Below are 17185 nucleotides of genomic sequence, written 5' to 3' on the forward strand. Positions count from 1 at the left end.
CACAGGGGTTAAGAATCCGCCTGCCAATGCAGGGGGCACAGGTTCGAGCCCTGGTCCAGGAAGATCCCACATGCTGCGTAGCAACTAAGCCTGTGTGCCACAACTACTGAGTCTGCGCTCTAGAGCCCACGAGCCACAACTACTGAGTCTGCATGCCACAACTACTGAAGCTCGTGTGCCTAGAGCCCATGCTCTGCAACAGGAGAAGCCACCGCAATGAGAAGCCCGCATACCGCAACGAAGAGTGGCCCCCGCTCGCCGCAACTAGAGAAAGCCCACGCACAGCAACGAAGACCCAACACAGCCAAAAATAAATAAATAAAACAAATAAATTAATATTAAAAAAAAGACTTAAAAAGCACTAATTATAAAAGATTGATAAATTTGACTAAGTTAAAAATAAGACCTTCTTTCATCAAAAGATCATCTCTCTCTCCAAAGCTTGGGGGCTGATATACTACAATCTAGGGAGATGCCCTTCCTCCAAAGTTGCATTTTCCTTAGGGTTAAAGAGGTTTGTGTGTTACAAATGGGAAGTTGCCAAGGAGAGTTGAGCAGTGGTCCCATGCTTTCTGGGGCTCTCTGCCCTGAGAGTCACCTCCTCCTCACTATTTAAAGTATAACTAATCCGCACAAGGATCTGGTCTTCCAGCTTTTCCCCAATACACCTTAGAATAATGGATAAACCCAAAGGACATGAGCTCACGGTACAAAATAATTAGACACCTTCAGACAACTATGAAAGAAAGCCAGCAATACATGTATATATAAATAATATACAGCAACTATAATTTATAATACATATATAATGTAGTAATATGTAATATATAATATTCTGAAGGCAAATAATTAAACAGATGGACCAAGAATTTCAAATAAGCCTAATAAGTATATTTAAGAAGATAAAGAATATATTAACAGGGCTTCCCTGGTGGCGCAGTGGTTGAGAATCTGCCTGCCAATGCAGGGCACACGGGTTCGAGCCCTGGTCTGGGAAGATCCCACATGCCGCGGAGCAACTAGGCCCGTGAGCCACAATTACTGAGCCTGCGCGTCTGGAGCCTGTGCTCCGCAACAAGAGAGGCCGCGATAATGAGAGGCCTGCGCACCACGATGAAGAGTGGCCCCCACTTGCCGCAACGAGCGAAAGCCCTCGCACAGAAACGAAGACCCAACACAGCCAAAAATTAATTAATTAATTAATTAATTTTAAAAAAAAAGGAATATATTAACAATGTGAAAAACAGGAAATTCCTGAAGAAGAAAAAGGAGGAGGAGGGGAGAAAGAGAAACCAAATTAAAATATTGGATATGAAAAAAATAATAATTGAAATAAAAGGTGTAACAGATACAATTAGAAACAATAAAATAAATACAGCAGAAGGAAATCTACTAAAAAATTGGTAAGAATAAGATCAGAATGGGAAACTATCCTAGGAGCAGAGGATAGGAAGAAAATACAAGGAGATAGAAAACATAAAATAAGACCCAAGGGCTTCCCTGGTGGCGCAGTGGTTGAGAATCTGCCTGCCAATGCAGGGGACACGGGTTCGAGCCCTGGTCTGGGTGGATCCCACATGCCGCGGAGCAACTGGGCCCGTGAGCCACAGTTACTGAGCCTGCACATCTGGAGCCTGTGCTCCGCAACAAGAGAGGCCACGATAGTGAGAGGTCCGCGCACCGCAATGAAGAGTGGCCCCCGCTTGCTGCAACTAGAGAAAGCCCTCGCACAGAAACGAAGACCCAACACAGCCATAAATAAATAAAAAATAAATAAATTTAAATTACTTATAAAAAAAAATAAGACCCAAGGAGTAGGAAGGATAGATCTTTTTGAAGAAATAATGTATATAAATTTCTCAGAATTAAAGAAAAATGAAAAAACACAAATTTGAAGGGCTCAAATAATGCCCCCAATACTCATACCTAGAGACACTGGAGTGACATTTAACACATATAAAATCAAAGATATTTGCTGATGTTTGAAACTGCTTGTGTCCCTCACTTGAAAACCGTCCTAGGCCACACGCTTTTTCTCAGTTTCTCTCTTGGTGCTGCTCCACTGTCTTCTGGCATGGAATGCTGAGGTGAAGACACCTGAGGACTGCTCAGCATTTTTCCCCTTATAACAAGTGACCTGATTTTTTGCTGCTTTCTCTGCGGTGGGAAGTGGGGAGAGGGTTACAACCTGGCCCCTCACGGGCCCCCCCAAGGACGCACTCTCTGCACACCGAGAGCTGCTGCGCTAAGAAATCCCAGCTGTGCCCCCGTGTCCCAATCCAGAGGCTGCCGTTCCCTCCGGAGGGTAACCTCCTGTCTTCCACTGAGGTGGGTGAGAAGCAGGATGTGGGGGAGAGGATGTAAAGAGCTGGCTGGTTTTTGCTGTTAATTGTATCATTAAAAAAGTTTTGCTATGGGACATTTCAAACGTGCAAAAGTAGGAGGAATGGTATAACAAGCCGGCTTGTGTTCCTCGCCCCAGTCCCACATCTAGCTGCGTCTTAAACCACCCAGCTCTCCACGTGCTGAAGCAGCACCTGCACCCCGTCTTCCAGAGGCGAGCAGTACAACAGGTCCTGAGCCCCTGGGAGGTCCACGTGTAACTCGGTTTGCTTCTTAGACTCCCCAGTGCCGAGGTAGGGTCCTGCTTTCTTGAACCGGCTGGGTCAGCTCATCCATCGCCTTTCCAACTCCAGAATTTTATCGCTCTCACACTCTCTTTGTCCTTCTGGTTATGCCTTTTTCTTTATCCCTTTACTACCATTTTTGTGGGAGGGAATGGAGGCCAACACCAAGTTCAACTTGCCATCTTCAAGCAAACATCGATTAACTTCTTGAATTGCGTACTTTCTCATGTATATGGCTCTCTTGATTACTTTTCTTGTATGTTACATTTTCAAAGACATTAACAATTATCTATTGAGCACTTATTAAATAACTTATGTATATTAATTTATTTAATACTTTCAACGACATATATTACACTTTATTACTACTGTTACCCTATCTGACAGATGAGGAAACTAAACATTTGAAGAGCTCGCATGGCACTCAAGGTTTTAAGGATCTGGGATTTGAGCCCAAGACCTAAAGCCCAGGCTCCAAATCACTGTGGATCCTGCATCCCATTTCTTTAACCCTCTGAGATAGGCCCTTCAGCTGGTCTAGGGTCTCCAAGACATGGCCGGGTAATGGACTCTTGCTCAAATTCCACAGCTTTAAATTCAAGGAAGCACTTTGGACCAAGCCAGGCTGGCCTGGGTGAGCTAAGTGGTCAGGGAAGGACACAGGGCTCCATACGCCACAAAGCCGTATCAAGTATCAGAAACAAGACTGACAAGGTGCACTTGCCCCAGACGTGAGGAGCCCTGGCCCAGGGGCCCTCAGCCCACCTGCCCAGGCTTCTGTATCTCAGGAAGTCAGCTGAGCTTCTAAAGGCTGACAGCATTCACACCCTCAGACCTACCCTCTGCAAGCAGTGCTCACTGAGGGGGCTCTCAGGGGTTCCCCGTCTTCCCTTGGAGAAAGTTACTGTCTCCTGCTGTGCACTACAGTGCCCTCCCTCTGCATCCCTTTCGGAAGGGGACTCTGGGGCTTACCCATGTGGTATCCGTGTCTGGCTCCTCGGTCAAGACAAATCTACTAAGAAAACCTGTCTTCGATCGCTCACACTACTCCTATCTCCAATTTGACTGTCTTCACACTAGCATTAGACGTTTTCAGAAAAACAATCAAGTCTTCAGTTAAAAAGACTGAAACAAACAATAAAACAGAAATAAAGAAAGAAAAGAAATTATCTCTAGGTTGAAAGTCAGTGAAGAAAACAAGAAGAAAGATTTGTTAAGGCTTCTGGGGGTTTAAAAAAAACAGTGGCATCAAACAATCCAGAGTGAAATCCCACGGCAAACTTCAAGAGACCGTCCACTGTCGCACATAAACCCGTGTCTAGTGGGAAGGTGAGATGTTTTCTTTTAATTCCGTAACATACTTATTTATGCACTGCACACATCCTGGAAGCATGGGGACATGCAGATGAAGAGGACAGTTTATAAACGCGACAAGAAAAGAAGAAGAAGAAAAAACACTTACTGTGGACTGTGTCTGGGCCACGTATTCGCCCTCCATTTTGTTCAGACGTGCGTTTGTGTCCTCTAGCAGTTCTTGAATGTTTTCAGTGTGCCGCCTCTGAAGTTCAAACTTTTCCTTTTCCATTTCTGCTACAGCATTGTGGAGCTACATGGTGAAATCAAAAACTGACTCTTTCACTACTATTATAGAATAGACTATTTTGCAATTCAGAAAAAAATGTTTTCCTATACTTCTCTATTTATTTATATAGTGACCTGAACATCAAAAGATATAAAACTCATAAATAAACATTCGAAGTAAAGATATCAGGTTAAGAGCATGATTAAGAAACAATTTTTTGTTTACTTTCCTGAACTGAAAATTGTAATGGATAAACAAATATTAAAGGGAATTATCCACCTCAGGTAAGAACAGTACATAAATGAGACAGATAATACAATGTGTCAGCTAAACAACACTAGTATTAGCCTGAAATCAGAAAGCAGAAATATTTATAATACTGTTATTGTTTAGGAATATTATCTCACTGTCTGTATTTTCATCTTATTTGCATGAAATTTTGCACAAGAGTAATGTTAAAAATGCTTTATCCTTTTTTTTTCACTTACCAGAATACTTATGTTTATGTGCATATTCATTTGACAAAAAAAAAAAAGCTTTATCCTTCACCCTAACCCCCAATGAGAAACTATTTTTATCCATCCCATAACCTACACAAAAGTGGACACAAAGATGGTATTTATAAATCAAAGAGAGTTCTCTAGGGAGAACTCTATGTCCTCATGCATACTGATTTTTTTTTATGAAGATTATGTATACATGTTTAAACGGATGAAGCTCTAAAATATCGATGTAACTGAGGTAAGGAAACCAAAGTTCAAAGGACAGGTTCCAAAGGGAGTTGAACACCTGTGCTCCCAGACTTGTGGGCGTTTGTTCACTTATTTTTCACGGGAGGGGAATTCAGAATCTAATTCCTCTCCCCTGCATCCAATCCCAGACTCATTCAAGGTTGGGTGGGGGGCAGGAGCCCAAAATAGCCTAAAAGATACACTTTACTTCGCATTCATGAGTAGGCGAGACAGACAAGGGTATGACACATGCACAGAGACCTTATTTGACTAGGAAGGTACTGGAGGGACAGGGAAACCCCTGAGAGGTGGTGGAAACGAGAGGAGAAGACCAGCCATAACGCCGCCTGTTAGTGGGAAGGGTCCCAGGAGCTTTCCTTCTAGTTTCTGGCTGAACGGGAAGAGCAAGGATGGCTCCGTAACAGCCGTACAGAAGATCCTGGGGTTTCACAAATTTAACAAATGCAATTTTGACTATTTGTGAGTGGTCTCCCAAATCACTGTTATGGTATATTTCTTTGCCAAGGTATACGTTTTAAACCGGTGTCATGTGTGGTATTCAGAAGTCAGTCACTTGTCTGGCACGGGACTGCAGCCAAGCCCACAGCGCCTGCATCTCAGAGCTGCTTCGCAGCTGCTGACCGACGTGCACAGCAACACTGATAAAGGGTGTAAAGGAGTCACTTGGAAGGTCGTGGTGGTTTCTTGACGTGTGTGGTCCCCCAAACGTCCCACGCCACACACCGCCTGAACGTCACAGGGGCCCGTGAGTGCGGCGGCTTCTCGAGGGCACCGCCGTCGCTTTCTCAGGCTGGTGCCTGCTGCCCCTGGGGCGCGTCTGCAGCCAGCCTGAGCCCTTTAAAGCTCACCCGGGAGTTTAGAGCGGAACCCACAGGGTGAGCGCAGCCAGAGCACAGTGTGCTAGAACTTGCTTAGCCGTTTGAGGAGGGGACAGGCGCACTTGGCCTAGCGGTCTGACTGGGGACTAATCGCGCACTCCTTCAGCCCTGGGCAGCCACCGGGTGTCTGCTCCGGACCATCTGCGGTGCTCAGGCCCCAACATAAATGGTGTCGTCCAAAGAATATGGTCGGCCCTCCGCACCCGCAGGTCTCACATCATGGACTTAACCAACTAACTGCAGAGCGAATTTTGACTGCATCCGTCCAACACGTTTTATTAGCATCTACCATATATCAAGCAAATGCGTCACCGAGAGCTTCCCGAAGCCTAGCAATGAACTGGAGTCCAGGTCACTCGGCCCAGGAGCCTTTAGAGGGCAAACATTCCCCTGAGGCATAAACTGCTTAAGCAGCAAATATTATTAGGCATGTTCTAAAGTACAAACCTTGCTAAGCCATAGGATGCCATCGTGGCCCTGACAATAAGGAGATCTATAAACCCACAAGGAGATATTTTAGCCAGGGTTTGGCAATGGGTTCAGGGGGTGCAAAGGCCCTCTCAGTATCCTACAGATTGGTCTATAACCTGGACATTTGACCACGTACTTGCCTCACGCCAGAGGAGGCCCAGAGGAACCAGGAATCTGTCCAAATAGAAGAAAAGGTATCGTAAAAGCCAACAGGTTAATGGTGTAGCCACTTTGGAAAACAGTATGGGAATTCCTTGAAATGTTAAACACAGAATTAGCACATAACCCAGAAATTCCACTCTTAATTATATACCTGTGATATAACAGAAATATATATATATATATATATATATATATATATATATATATATATTGGTCTCTGCCCCCAATTCCTGGCTCTGAGGTCCTATATCCCTCGGGATTTCCTGGGTGACTGGGTGGGCTCCTGGGCAGCTCCAGGATGGGGGCTGGTCACCCGCAAGACCAAGCCATCCATGATCAGAAGCCGGGAACTTCCAGTGCGCCCCCACCCTCCAGGAAGGGGAGAGGGGCTGAAGATTACATTTATGGCCAATCACCCCACATAATAAAGCCTCCATAAAAATCCCGAAAGGACAGCGTTTGGAGAGCCTCCAGGTGGGTGAACAGCTGGTGCCGGGGGAGCCGTGTGCCAGGAGGGGCGGGAAGCTCTGCGCTCCCTCCCACATACCGGGCCCTGTGCATCTCTTCACCCGGCTGCTCACCTGCGTCTCTTACATCCCTTACAATAAAATGGTTAAATGGTAGAATGTCAGTGAGCGCTTCCCTACGTTCTGTGAGCCATTCCAGCAAATCATGGGATCCAGGGAGGAAGTGGTGAGAACTCCTACTTACAGCCGCTTGGTCAGATGTACAGGCAACAACCTGGGACTTTCGATTGACGTTGAAGTGGGTGCACTCTTGTGGGACTGAGACCTTAACTTGTGGGATGTGATACTGATTCTAGGTAAGTAGTGTCAAATTGGCTATTATAGGACATCCAACTGGCGTCAAAGGGAATTGCTTGATGTGTGCAAAGCCCACACATTTGGCATCAGAAGTGCTATGAGGGGTGAGGAAAGGAAAATGCAGGCCGTGCTTCTCCCTCTTCAATAGCCAAGACAAATGAAAACACAGGTCCACACAAAAACTTGTACACAAATTTTCACAAAAGCATTATTATCCAGAAAGTGGAATCAAATGTCCACCAACTGGTGACACGTGGTACATCAACAAAATGGAATATTATTTGACCATAATACAGATTGAACTACTGATTCATGCTAAAACATGGAGGAAACTTAAAAACATTATAAGTGAAAGAAGCCAGTAACAAAATGCCATGTATTGCATGATTTTATAGGCCAAAGTGTGGAGACAGAAAGTGGATGAGTGGTTGCAGAGGATAGAGGAAGGGAACGTGGGAAGAGAGTGACAGCGGGTACCAGGTATCTTCTGGGCTGACAGGAACGCCCTGGAAACCATACAGCGGTGATGGTGGCAGGACCTCATGAACAGACTGAAAACCACTCAACTGTACACTCTAAGAGGGAAGATTTTATGGCATATGAGTCGTAACTCAATTTTTTAAAAGGCCCATAGATTAGAAACAGCATGGTAGAGCTGGGTAACTGGCAAAGCTTTGTGCAGCTAGTAGCAAAGTGTAAGGAGGGGAGCAGGGCTGCGACAAAGGAGGAGGCTTCAACGGTGGCCAGCGTCTCAGTCACGCAGAGCCTCGAAACCTAAGGGCCGCTGGGAACCCCTGGGGTGATTCACGGTGACGAGGAACACCAGGTTTGTGTTGCAGGAAGACCGTCAACATGGCTGTGTCATGGGGCACGGAATGAGGAGGTGCCGAGGGTCCAGTTACAGCGACGGAGGCCAGAGACACGGTCTCCAGACCTAGGGGAGGGACAATGCGAATAAATCACAACAAACAGAACAGAAGCACGAGTGACCAGGCGTGAGAGGTGAGGCAAGAGGAGAGTGTGCAGCAGCCGAGCAGACGCCACCACCCCCGGGAACAGGGAGAAGGGGAGACTTAGGAGGGGGCTGCTTCGGCGACAGAGGAAGAAGATGGAGTCTGGGGAGAATGATGGAATTTAGGTCAAGGAGAGACCCATCTTTTTTCAACAGCTTTATTAACGTTAGCAGCTTTATTCACATACCATACAGAGCACCAACTTAAATCAGACAGTTCAAGGGATTTTTGTATGTTCACAGACTTACGCAACCATCACCAAAATCAATTTTATCAGCCCAAAAGAACACCTGTGCTCTTTAGCTATCATGGCCCTCGTCTCTCCGTCTCTATAGATTTGCCTATTCTGGACATTTAATACAAACGGAGTCATAGAATTGGTCTTTTATAACTGGCTTTTTTCACTTAGCATGATGTTTTCAAGGCTCACCCATGGTGTAGCGTGTACCAGTCCTTCATACCTGTCCCCTGCCCAGCAATATTCCATTGTATTAATATACTACATTTTATGTATCCACTCAGCAGTTGATTTCTACTTTTTGGTTTTCATATGAATAATACTGCTATGAACATTCATGTATAACTTTTTGTGCAGACACATGTTTTCATTTCTCTTGGGTATGTAGGTAGGAAAGGCATTGCTGCATCAATCATAGGATAACTCTAAAAAAGCTAAAAAGGAGAGATCTTAACTAGGTAGTTGGATACCTGGGCCTTAAAGTGAGAAATGTAGGATGGAGATTTCTACAAGGGAGTACACACACACATACATACACACACACACATACACACATCACCTCGCCTCACCTCACCTTGGCGGTACAGACACTTCACATTTTCTGAATGGACGACCACATAAATCACAATGTGCATCTCTCCTCTGCTTATTCATTTTTGGCACCTACCCTGCTTGCACCAGGCATTCATCTCTGCCCAGATTTACATGCAACTGTACTTCACAAAAAAGACCTTTTACCACATTCGCGGTGTTTCACATCCACTAATCACCGTGTAACTTTAAGAAAGAGCTGCTGGTCCAGCTGAAACCATAAAATGTACCCTTGCGCACGGCAGGAGACAGAGACTCTTCTCTGCAAACACCAGACAACTTAAACTGGGGAAGAAGGAACTAGGGGAAAGGGAGTCAGGGGCTACTATGAACACAATGGACCTGATGCAAGCAGAAAAATATGCCAAATTCATAGAAAAGATAAAACCACTCAAATGAAGAAGCAACTAGAAAAGAGCTAAGCCTGCCCCTCTGAACACGGGCCCTTCCCAGGCTGGCACTGAAGCTGCCACAGCCAGGACAGATCAGACCTGTGTCTGCCTGGGGAGGCATCAGAGCTCTCAGGAAAACAGACTGAACCCAGATTAATCGGGGACTATCCGGAGGAGGAGTTAACTGCAGATCTTTATCACAGAGCTCCTCAAAAGAAGTAACATACTTCTTTCCTCTTACATACATACTGTGATGTCGACTGATGGCTAAGGGCTCCTAATGAAAGTCCTACACATGACTATGTAAGACTCGTTCATCATGAGCATTTTTTACATTACTCTTGGCGCTGCTGAATTTTATGAAAATATTTTTTGGAATTAAATGCTCCTCCAAGAATAAGCCATCCACTACTGATTTTGTTTACATCAAAAACAAATTTATGCTACAAATATTGTGTTACCTGAGATTTCAGAAAAGAAATGATCCAGGGCCTACATCCAAAGTTTAAACAGTTTAACTTCCAAAAACTACCTGCTGTTACATCCCTGCTAATTTTGCTTAAAATCTACTGGCTCTGACAAAAAATTCAGAACCTTAATTAAATTCAAGAATTCTTAAAAGTAACCTTTCTAAATGAAAACTAGTTTATAAACCATTAAAATTCCAGAAAAAATATACCAAAACACGAACAGCTATTTCTAGTTAGTCTAGAATATTAAGTTATTTTTATTTTTTCAAACATTTCTGTATACTTTGTAAACACCCATTATTTTTATAATTAAATTTGTTCCGTTAAAGTATAACCCTTTATATTTTTCCAAAGCTATTTCATTTTATGTAGCTTACCTTTTTTTCCCAATCATTATTCAGAGATTCTGTACTTTGTTCACATATCTTTTTTAACTCTGCAATCTGGTTATCTTTGGTCTCTCTGATAACTTGACATTCACGTATGAGGGTCTGAACTGTCAAAAATGATGAAAACATAGTTAAACCAATTCTAGCTACCACATTAAGAGTCTGATGATAATAAAAACATAGCGCACCAGTTAACAGATCATTCCGTTTCCCTCCAAGTCTTATCCGTTCTCTGCCCTAAACTCTCTCGTACTCTTTCCTCTCTTCTTCTCCACTTCCACCACCACAGCCTTGGCTGAATCCCCCGTTACTCACTCCCCCGACAATGTGAACAGTGTGCTGGCCTCGGCATCATTCCCCTCCAGTGGATCCTCCACTGCTGTGAAGAGGTCCTTCTACAGTGCAGAGCCCGTAACGCCACCCCCAGACTCAAAATCACCCCGCAGCTCCCCCCCTCCACAAGACAACGGCCAAAAGCCTCTGACGTGGAGATCAGCTCCTCGTGATCTGGCTGCTTTCTGGCCACATCTTTTGCCACTTCCATATGTTTAAACTCATGAACGTACCGGCCTATCTGCAGATCCCTGAGGCCATGTCCGCTCCTGCATCACGGCCCAAATGTGACCACTGATCTACCTGGCATGCCCCAGCCCTCCCTGATGCAACACTGCGCATCTCTAGTCTCAGCCCAAGTCGCGCCTCTTTATGGACCGTTCACCAACCAGGCTCCTCCTCTTGCAGGGACAGAGAGAAGCTCCTCTTTATGCCCAGTGAACCTCATAGATTTCTCCTCTAAGTCACTTATTACATTATGTGTTATAGTGGTTTACTTGCTTATTTCCTGAGGAGAAAGATATTTCAACTTTTTATCTACAGAGCAAAAGAGTGGCGCAGAGGCAAGTACTCCCAACTATGTGTACTGAGTGCACAGATGAAGGGCCGTCATTACAACATGCTGCTGCTGGACACACTAAAATCGCTGCCAAAGTTTGTGTGACTAAAACAAAATACGCTTTAAATTATATAAAAGATTTCCCTTATAAATCATTTAAATTTCTATCCTCTTTAAATGCTTTCAACTGTCATTGATTCAAGTGAAAATGTGTTTAATATATTCATGTCATCTGGATGGCAAAATAAATTCAGCTGTGTATTTGCTTGAATGCAATATTTTCTTAGCTTACTGAATATATTTTTATTCACTTACTTCAAGATAGCAAAATTTTCATAAACATTTACATAGAAATTTCTTTCACTCTTATACCTCAACTGTGCAACAAATAAGGTGAGAAGAAGAAGAATCCAAGTCAACCTAATATTAGTCTAGCATCTACAACATTTTGCTTCTCAATTCCAAAATTAAAACTAAGACCTGTTTGTAAGTCAAAAAGCCTTAAGAAATAATATTTTTAAACCTTAAGCATGTTTAAACTGCCTGGTTTGAATCAGGGTAAAAAACGAAAACCTAGAAATAAATTTTAAATATTTCTATAGCCACTGGAATTTGGAGCGGCTCAAGGAAAACCTCTCCACTTTCCTCTTACTCATCACCTACCTCTTATCATTCACCAGACCCTTCAAATTTTCTTCTTCCGTCCCATTCTCACTACTCCCACTGCCATCGTTCAGATATTCTGGGTCCTCATCATCTTACACACAACATTCCAGAAGCACGGAAGCGTAACATCCTTGAGTTGAAGGGACTTCATATATATTACTTATCTAACGGCGCCACTTCATAACAAGTAAGCCGAGGCGCAGAGACGTGCTGATGTGACACAGCAGACGCTGAAGAGCAGGTCTGGGATCAGAGACCAAGCTTCCTAATAAGTGGGGTGCTCGCCTCTCTCTCCCTCTCTCGCTCCCCCTCTCTCTCTCTCTGTCTCTCTCTCTCTCTCTCACTCCATTCTGCCTCTGATTATTAGAACAGACTGGGAATTGGCCTCACCATGTTTTTCACACGCCCGCTGTTACCAGACTACTCCACCCAAAATACGAGGTCCTAAACCTCACCTCTCAAAAATCTTCTCTGACTCCCCAGTATCTATGGGATAAACTTGAAACTTCTAAATCTGAAATTCAAGGTCATGCTTAGGTCGCGCCAAGTCACCTATCTTAATCTTTTTCAGTCTGTCTCTTAATGTATAGGATCTCCACTCTAGATACATGGTTTTGCAGCACCCCTTCCACAACTTACCAATATCACATTCCTATCCCAGTACCTGGAACGCTTCTCTCAACTAATCCAATCTTACAAAATATTTTCAGCATTCTCCCTAACGACTGTCTGTTGCATTTCAATGTTTCAACCTATAGTCATAGTCAATTTAACACTTGATTACATGCTTTCTTTTCCTTCATAATGAAAGTGTAAATGGGGAATACTTTTTAAATGTTTGCTCTGTCGATCATAATACTAGCATATACTATAAGGCATAAAGTAGATACTTAATGGAATGAATTTTATTAGACCAAAAGGAGTAATTTCTCTAGACTTCCTTGTGAAAGCCAGTAAGTTCTAATTCTATGACTGACCTATGGCAGCTCCAGCCCAGGGAAGAGGGAGAGAATTAAGAAGGAGTGACAGTTACAGACTCTTCCAAATCTGTAACCAAACCAACCACCATTGCTACCACACACACACACACACACACACACACACACACACAGTTTTTCTTAAGTCCTATAGAAGCTCACATCAACAGATCAACTGATGGAAACCCACATAAACATTCCCTTCTCATACTACAAAAGGTCAGAAATAAAATTTTACTTTATACAAGCACTAAAATAAAATGGAAGTTTTATTAAAAGGTTTATGTAACAATACAACATCACCTTTCTTTTCAAGTTTTCTAATAGTCTCCTCCATTTCATTTTGTTTCTTTTTGTATAAAGTTTTCATTTCTTCTATTTCATTATTCTTTCTTTCTAAAATCTGCAAACGAATTTAAAATATTTTAGTATACGATATTGTTTTATGTATGGAACACATTTTTTTTTTAAATAGCACAATATTTTTGCAAGTCTATCTCAGCTAATCCCATAAATGGCTTCCCAAAAAAAGATGAAAAAATTATACGTTAATGCATTGACAAAATATTAACTACACTAGAATAACTGATTACCAAAAGAAATGTTATCTGCTTTGAATTTTCATGTACCAATTCTTAAGGAGACTGTAAATGATAAATTAGGTGATCCTCTAAAATATACTTCAGAGATTAAGCCGTCACAAACTAGCAGAGAGAAGCCATCAGAAACTTGTTATGTTGATACAGTACAACTCACCTCCCCACCACACTGGGATAGAACATCTGCAGACACGCACATCCCTGAACCCTCCCACTAGTGTTCTTCTATCACTTTCATGCACAATAACAAGAATTCCCAGACACATGGGAACATGCGATGCAATAGGCTTCTTTTATATTTAGTTCTGCTACTGGGAATCAAAAAAGTCAGCTCAAAATATGTCAAAAATTGCATGGATATTTTACATCCTTAATTTATATTGTGTCAGAAGTTTTTAAATGAATCATGTAATAAACTTAATTATGATTATATGCTTCTAAGTACATCTACACGCAAAAAAAAAAAAAAAAAACTAGAGAATAACCAAAGAGTAAGAAAGTTTGCAAGCAGAAAAAAAAAATGTGCTAACCAAAGGGAAAAAAGAAAACCAAATTGAGGCAGAAGTATGAATATCCACGTTTCTTGTGGTTGAGGTGTATTTCCTATATACCCAAATTCAGTTTTTTAAAAAAGGTTATTCATCAATGTCTAACCAACTTTTTCTTAATTGCCAGCATTTTACTTTACCTTTCATTGTTTTAGTCCCACCTCTAAGAATGATTGGTAAATAAGAAAAGGAGATAGTTTGAGCCCAATGTCCATAAAGAAGCAAAAAAGGAAAAGAATGTATGCAAATAGATAAAACACTCTCAATTTTATTCCTTCCCAATTCCTAACACTTAGAAAATGGCATACATGCAACAAACTGATGAATATACTTTCCAAATCTAGCATGAGGTCAAGGATTTTATTTATATTTTACCTGGCATTTCAAACTAGTTGCATTGCTTTCTTTTTTCATGCAGAATTTATTTTAAAAGAGAAATTCCTGGAAAGGATTCTATTATTAAATGTTTTTCTTAGACTAGAGCTTTGTAACAGACATACCAAGAAGCCTATTTCAAATTCTATTACCATGATTTTCCCAAATATATTTCTATATTTATTTATCTTATACATCAATAGGTTCTATTTCATTTGGACATATACATATGCTATATTGAAATTATATTACTGAATCTCTAACATATCCATGAAAGAGAACTGTTTTTCTTGAACCATTTAAAGTAAAGTAAAATACTAGTAAGAGCAGAAAGTAATATTTGCCTTTAAAATTTGAATGGAAAAGAGGAAAGGAGAAGGAAAAGGATTCAATATTTTTTCTCTTTCTAATTTTCAGCCAGTGGTTTCTGTCTTGTTGCTCTCAAAGAAGGTGAGCCAGACACGCACCTGACTAAATACTCGCATGCTCTCAGCTCTACGAAAGCATGGGCACGTGATGCTGTGGCCTCAGCTCCCTGTCTCCACCTTTGTCACTTAACTCTGTGAAGCAGGGTCACAGGCTTAGTTCCAAAACAGACAACACCAGGTTTCCATCTGGATCAATTTCCATGAGTTACAAATTCATACATCATATATTAAAATTATACATTATATACCATTACATTTTTAAAATCAATACTAAACTACAGTTATAAATTCAAATTCAATGTACAATAATTATAAATTGATGACTTTTGCTGTGCTCATTAAGAAGAAAAATTATACTTCAAAGTACAAATTGAAATATTGTAAGGCATAAATCCCAACGAGCTACTGAAAAAAAAAAGCCCACACTGGCAGTGCTAGCATTACAATGCACGCAGTCTATACCAAAGAGAACTAAATACAAGGGTTTCTTTTTAAATTAAAGGGGAAATTTTAGGGACTTCTCTGGTGGTCCAGTGGTTAAGACTCTGCACTTCCAATGCAGGGGGCGTGGGTTCGACCCCCGGTCGGGGAACTAAGATCCCACATGCCGCGAGGTGCGGCCATAAATAAATAAATAAAAAGAAAGGAATTTTTAATTTCCAGAAAACTGAAAGAATCTTAGACCAAAACAAACTCTAGTATTTTCAGTTGATGTCTTATTTCGGCCTTTATGAAAGGTAATGATAGAATGTAAAGGACTATAAGAAGACCAGCCTTCCAACGATAGATGAAGAAGAACTAAAAGGTCATGTAAACTATAAGGATTTACATAAATACATCTGTTTAGCAAGTGAGGTTTAAAGATCAACTTTTGCTAGGATATTAATTTAGCAAATCCCATTTATAAGATAGACTCCCATAAGTACATAAATAAGTGGATGGATGGATGGATGGATGGTCGCAAGACCTAGAATATTTCAAATATTCAATATCAATAAAATAATAAACTGTATATACCCTACCTTCTGAACATCAGCATCATGTTTCTGTTGCAGTTTAAGTTTCTCTTCATGATACTTAGCTTCCATCATTTTTGTTTTCATGTCCAACTTCAAGGAAAATATTTCAAAGGTGTGATTAATTTACTTTTCCCTTTGGCAAAAATACACAAATTAAAATAACTACCTATATGAAAGAGAGTATCATTTCCACCTTTACCTTAGAGCCACTAGTCCAGCAATCATACTACATATACCAATATGTTGGTTACATTCTTTGATTACTTCCAAGCTAATTAAAAGTCTTTTGAATAAATCTCACTTGACAGGCAAAAGTGAAAATACCAAACTCAGATTCATCAGTGATCCCCAGTCCACTCCACCGCCAAAAAGCAGTCATTTTAAAGTGATATTTTGCTAAATCCACTTGGTATTTTAGCCTTTGTTTATTATTTTTCAATTGAGTAAGTCTCTATTCAACTTTTTACTTTTTTCTTTTCTTACATCTACGTACTCATTTCTAAATGCTCTTATTTACCTATATACTTAAATATAACTATTTGCGAATGAATGTCCATATAGGCATATCACTGATAATGCACAGATTTTCCAGTTCTCTCTCCTGGAATTACAGACTCCGACTACCTCAGGGCAGTGACTTTATCTCCTTCCAGCATCCATCAACAACTCCTAGCCTCCTCAGACTGACACCTAACCCACCAGTGTTCTGAGCAAAGCCAGCAAAAATGTAACCAACACTTCTTAATAATAATGAGTGCATCTTAGGATTAAAAGAATAATAGTGACAGGTTTTAAGAAGAACAACAGAAAATTTATCTTAAATGTGAAAGTATTTGACCTGATTCCTTACTATTTAAAAGAGTATGTACATTGGAGTCTGACACGCCTCATTTTTAACTCTAATTCTAATCCCACTAGACATTAACTGTGGTGACTTTGGGCAAGTCACCATTCTGAGATTCTATTTCCTCTTCTAATAGTTAAGGATAATTACCTTACTTCAGTGAGTTGTGAAAATTATATTCAATGACATCATTTAAGTAACCATAGTCAGTACAATGATTGGTACAAAGTAGGTATGCAAAAAAAAATCAGTCTATAACCTTCAGGAAATTTTGCTTTTATTTTTTATTATTTTTTTTTGGTTACGGTTTTATTGAGGTATGATTGACTCTCAATAAACTACATATATTTAAACTGTACGACTTGGTACATTTTGACCTATGTATGTACCATGAAACCATCACCACAGTCAAAATAGTAGGCATACTCATCGCTCTCCAAACTGTCCT

At 41.2% G+C, this 17185-nt stretch overlaps 1 protein-coding gene across 14 annotated transcripts in view; it reads right to left on the reverse strand.

The window, feature by feature from the left end:
* The window catches only part of CEP112 (centrosomal protein 112), a 417120-nt gene that overhangs the window by 330661 nt on the left and 69274 nt on the right, over positions 1 to 17185 (reverse strand). For 13 of the 14 annotated variants that reach the window (XM_057536338.1, XM_057536336.1, XM_057536335.1 and 10 more), the window contains 4 exons: positions 15897 to 15983; positions 13228 to 13327; positions 10378 to 10496; positions 4090 to 4233 (listed from right to left, as the gene is read on the reverse strand). In XM_057536338.1, the coding sequence (XP_057392321.1) occupies positions 4090 to 4233; positions 10378 to 10496; positions 13228 to 13327; positions 15897 to 15983 (450 nt within the window). The remainder of the gene's footprint in view (positions 1 to 4089; positions 4234 to 10377; positions 10497 to 13227; positions 13328 to 15896; positions 15984 to 17185) is intronic. The other variant, XM_057536332.1, reaches the window with a different exon arrangement.

The sequence above is a fragment of the Balaenoptera acutorostrata genome, chromosome 20, assembly GCF_949987535.1.
Source record: "Balaenoptera acutorostrata chromosome 20, mBalAcu1.1, whole genome shotgun sequence".
Classification (NCBI taxonomy): domain Eukaryota; kingdom Metazoa; phylum Chordata; class Mammalia; order Artiodactyla; family Balaenopteridae; genus Balaenoptera; species Balaenoptera acutorostrata.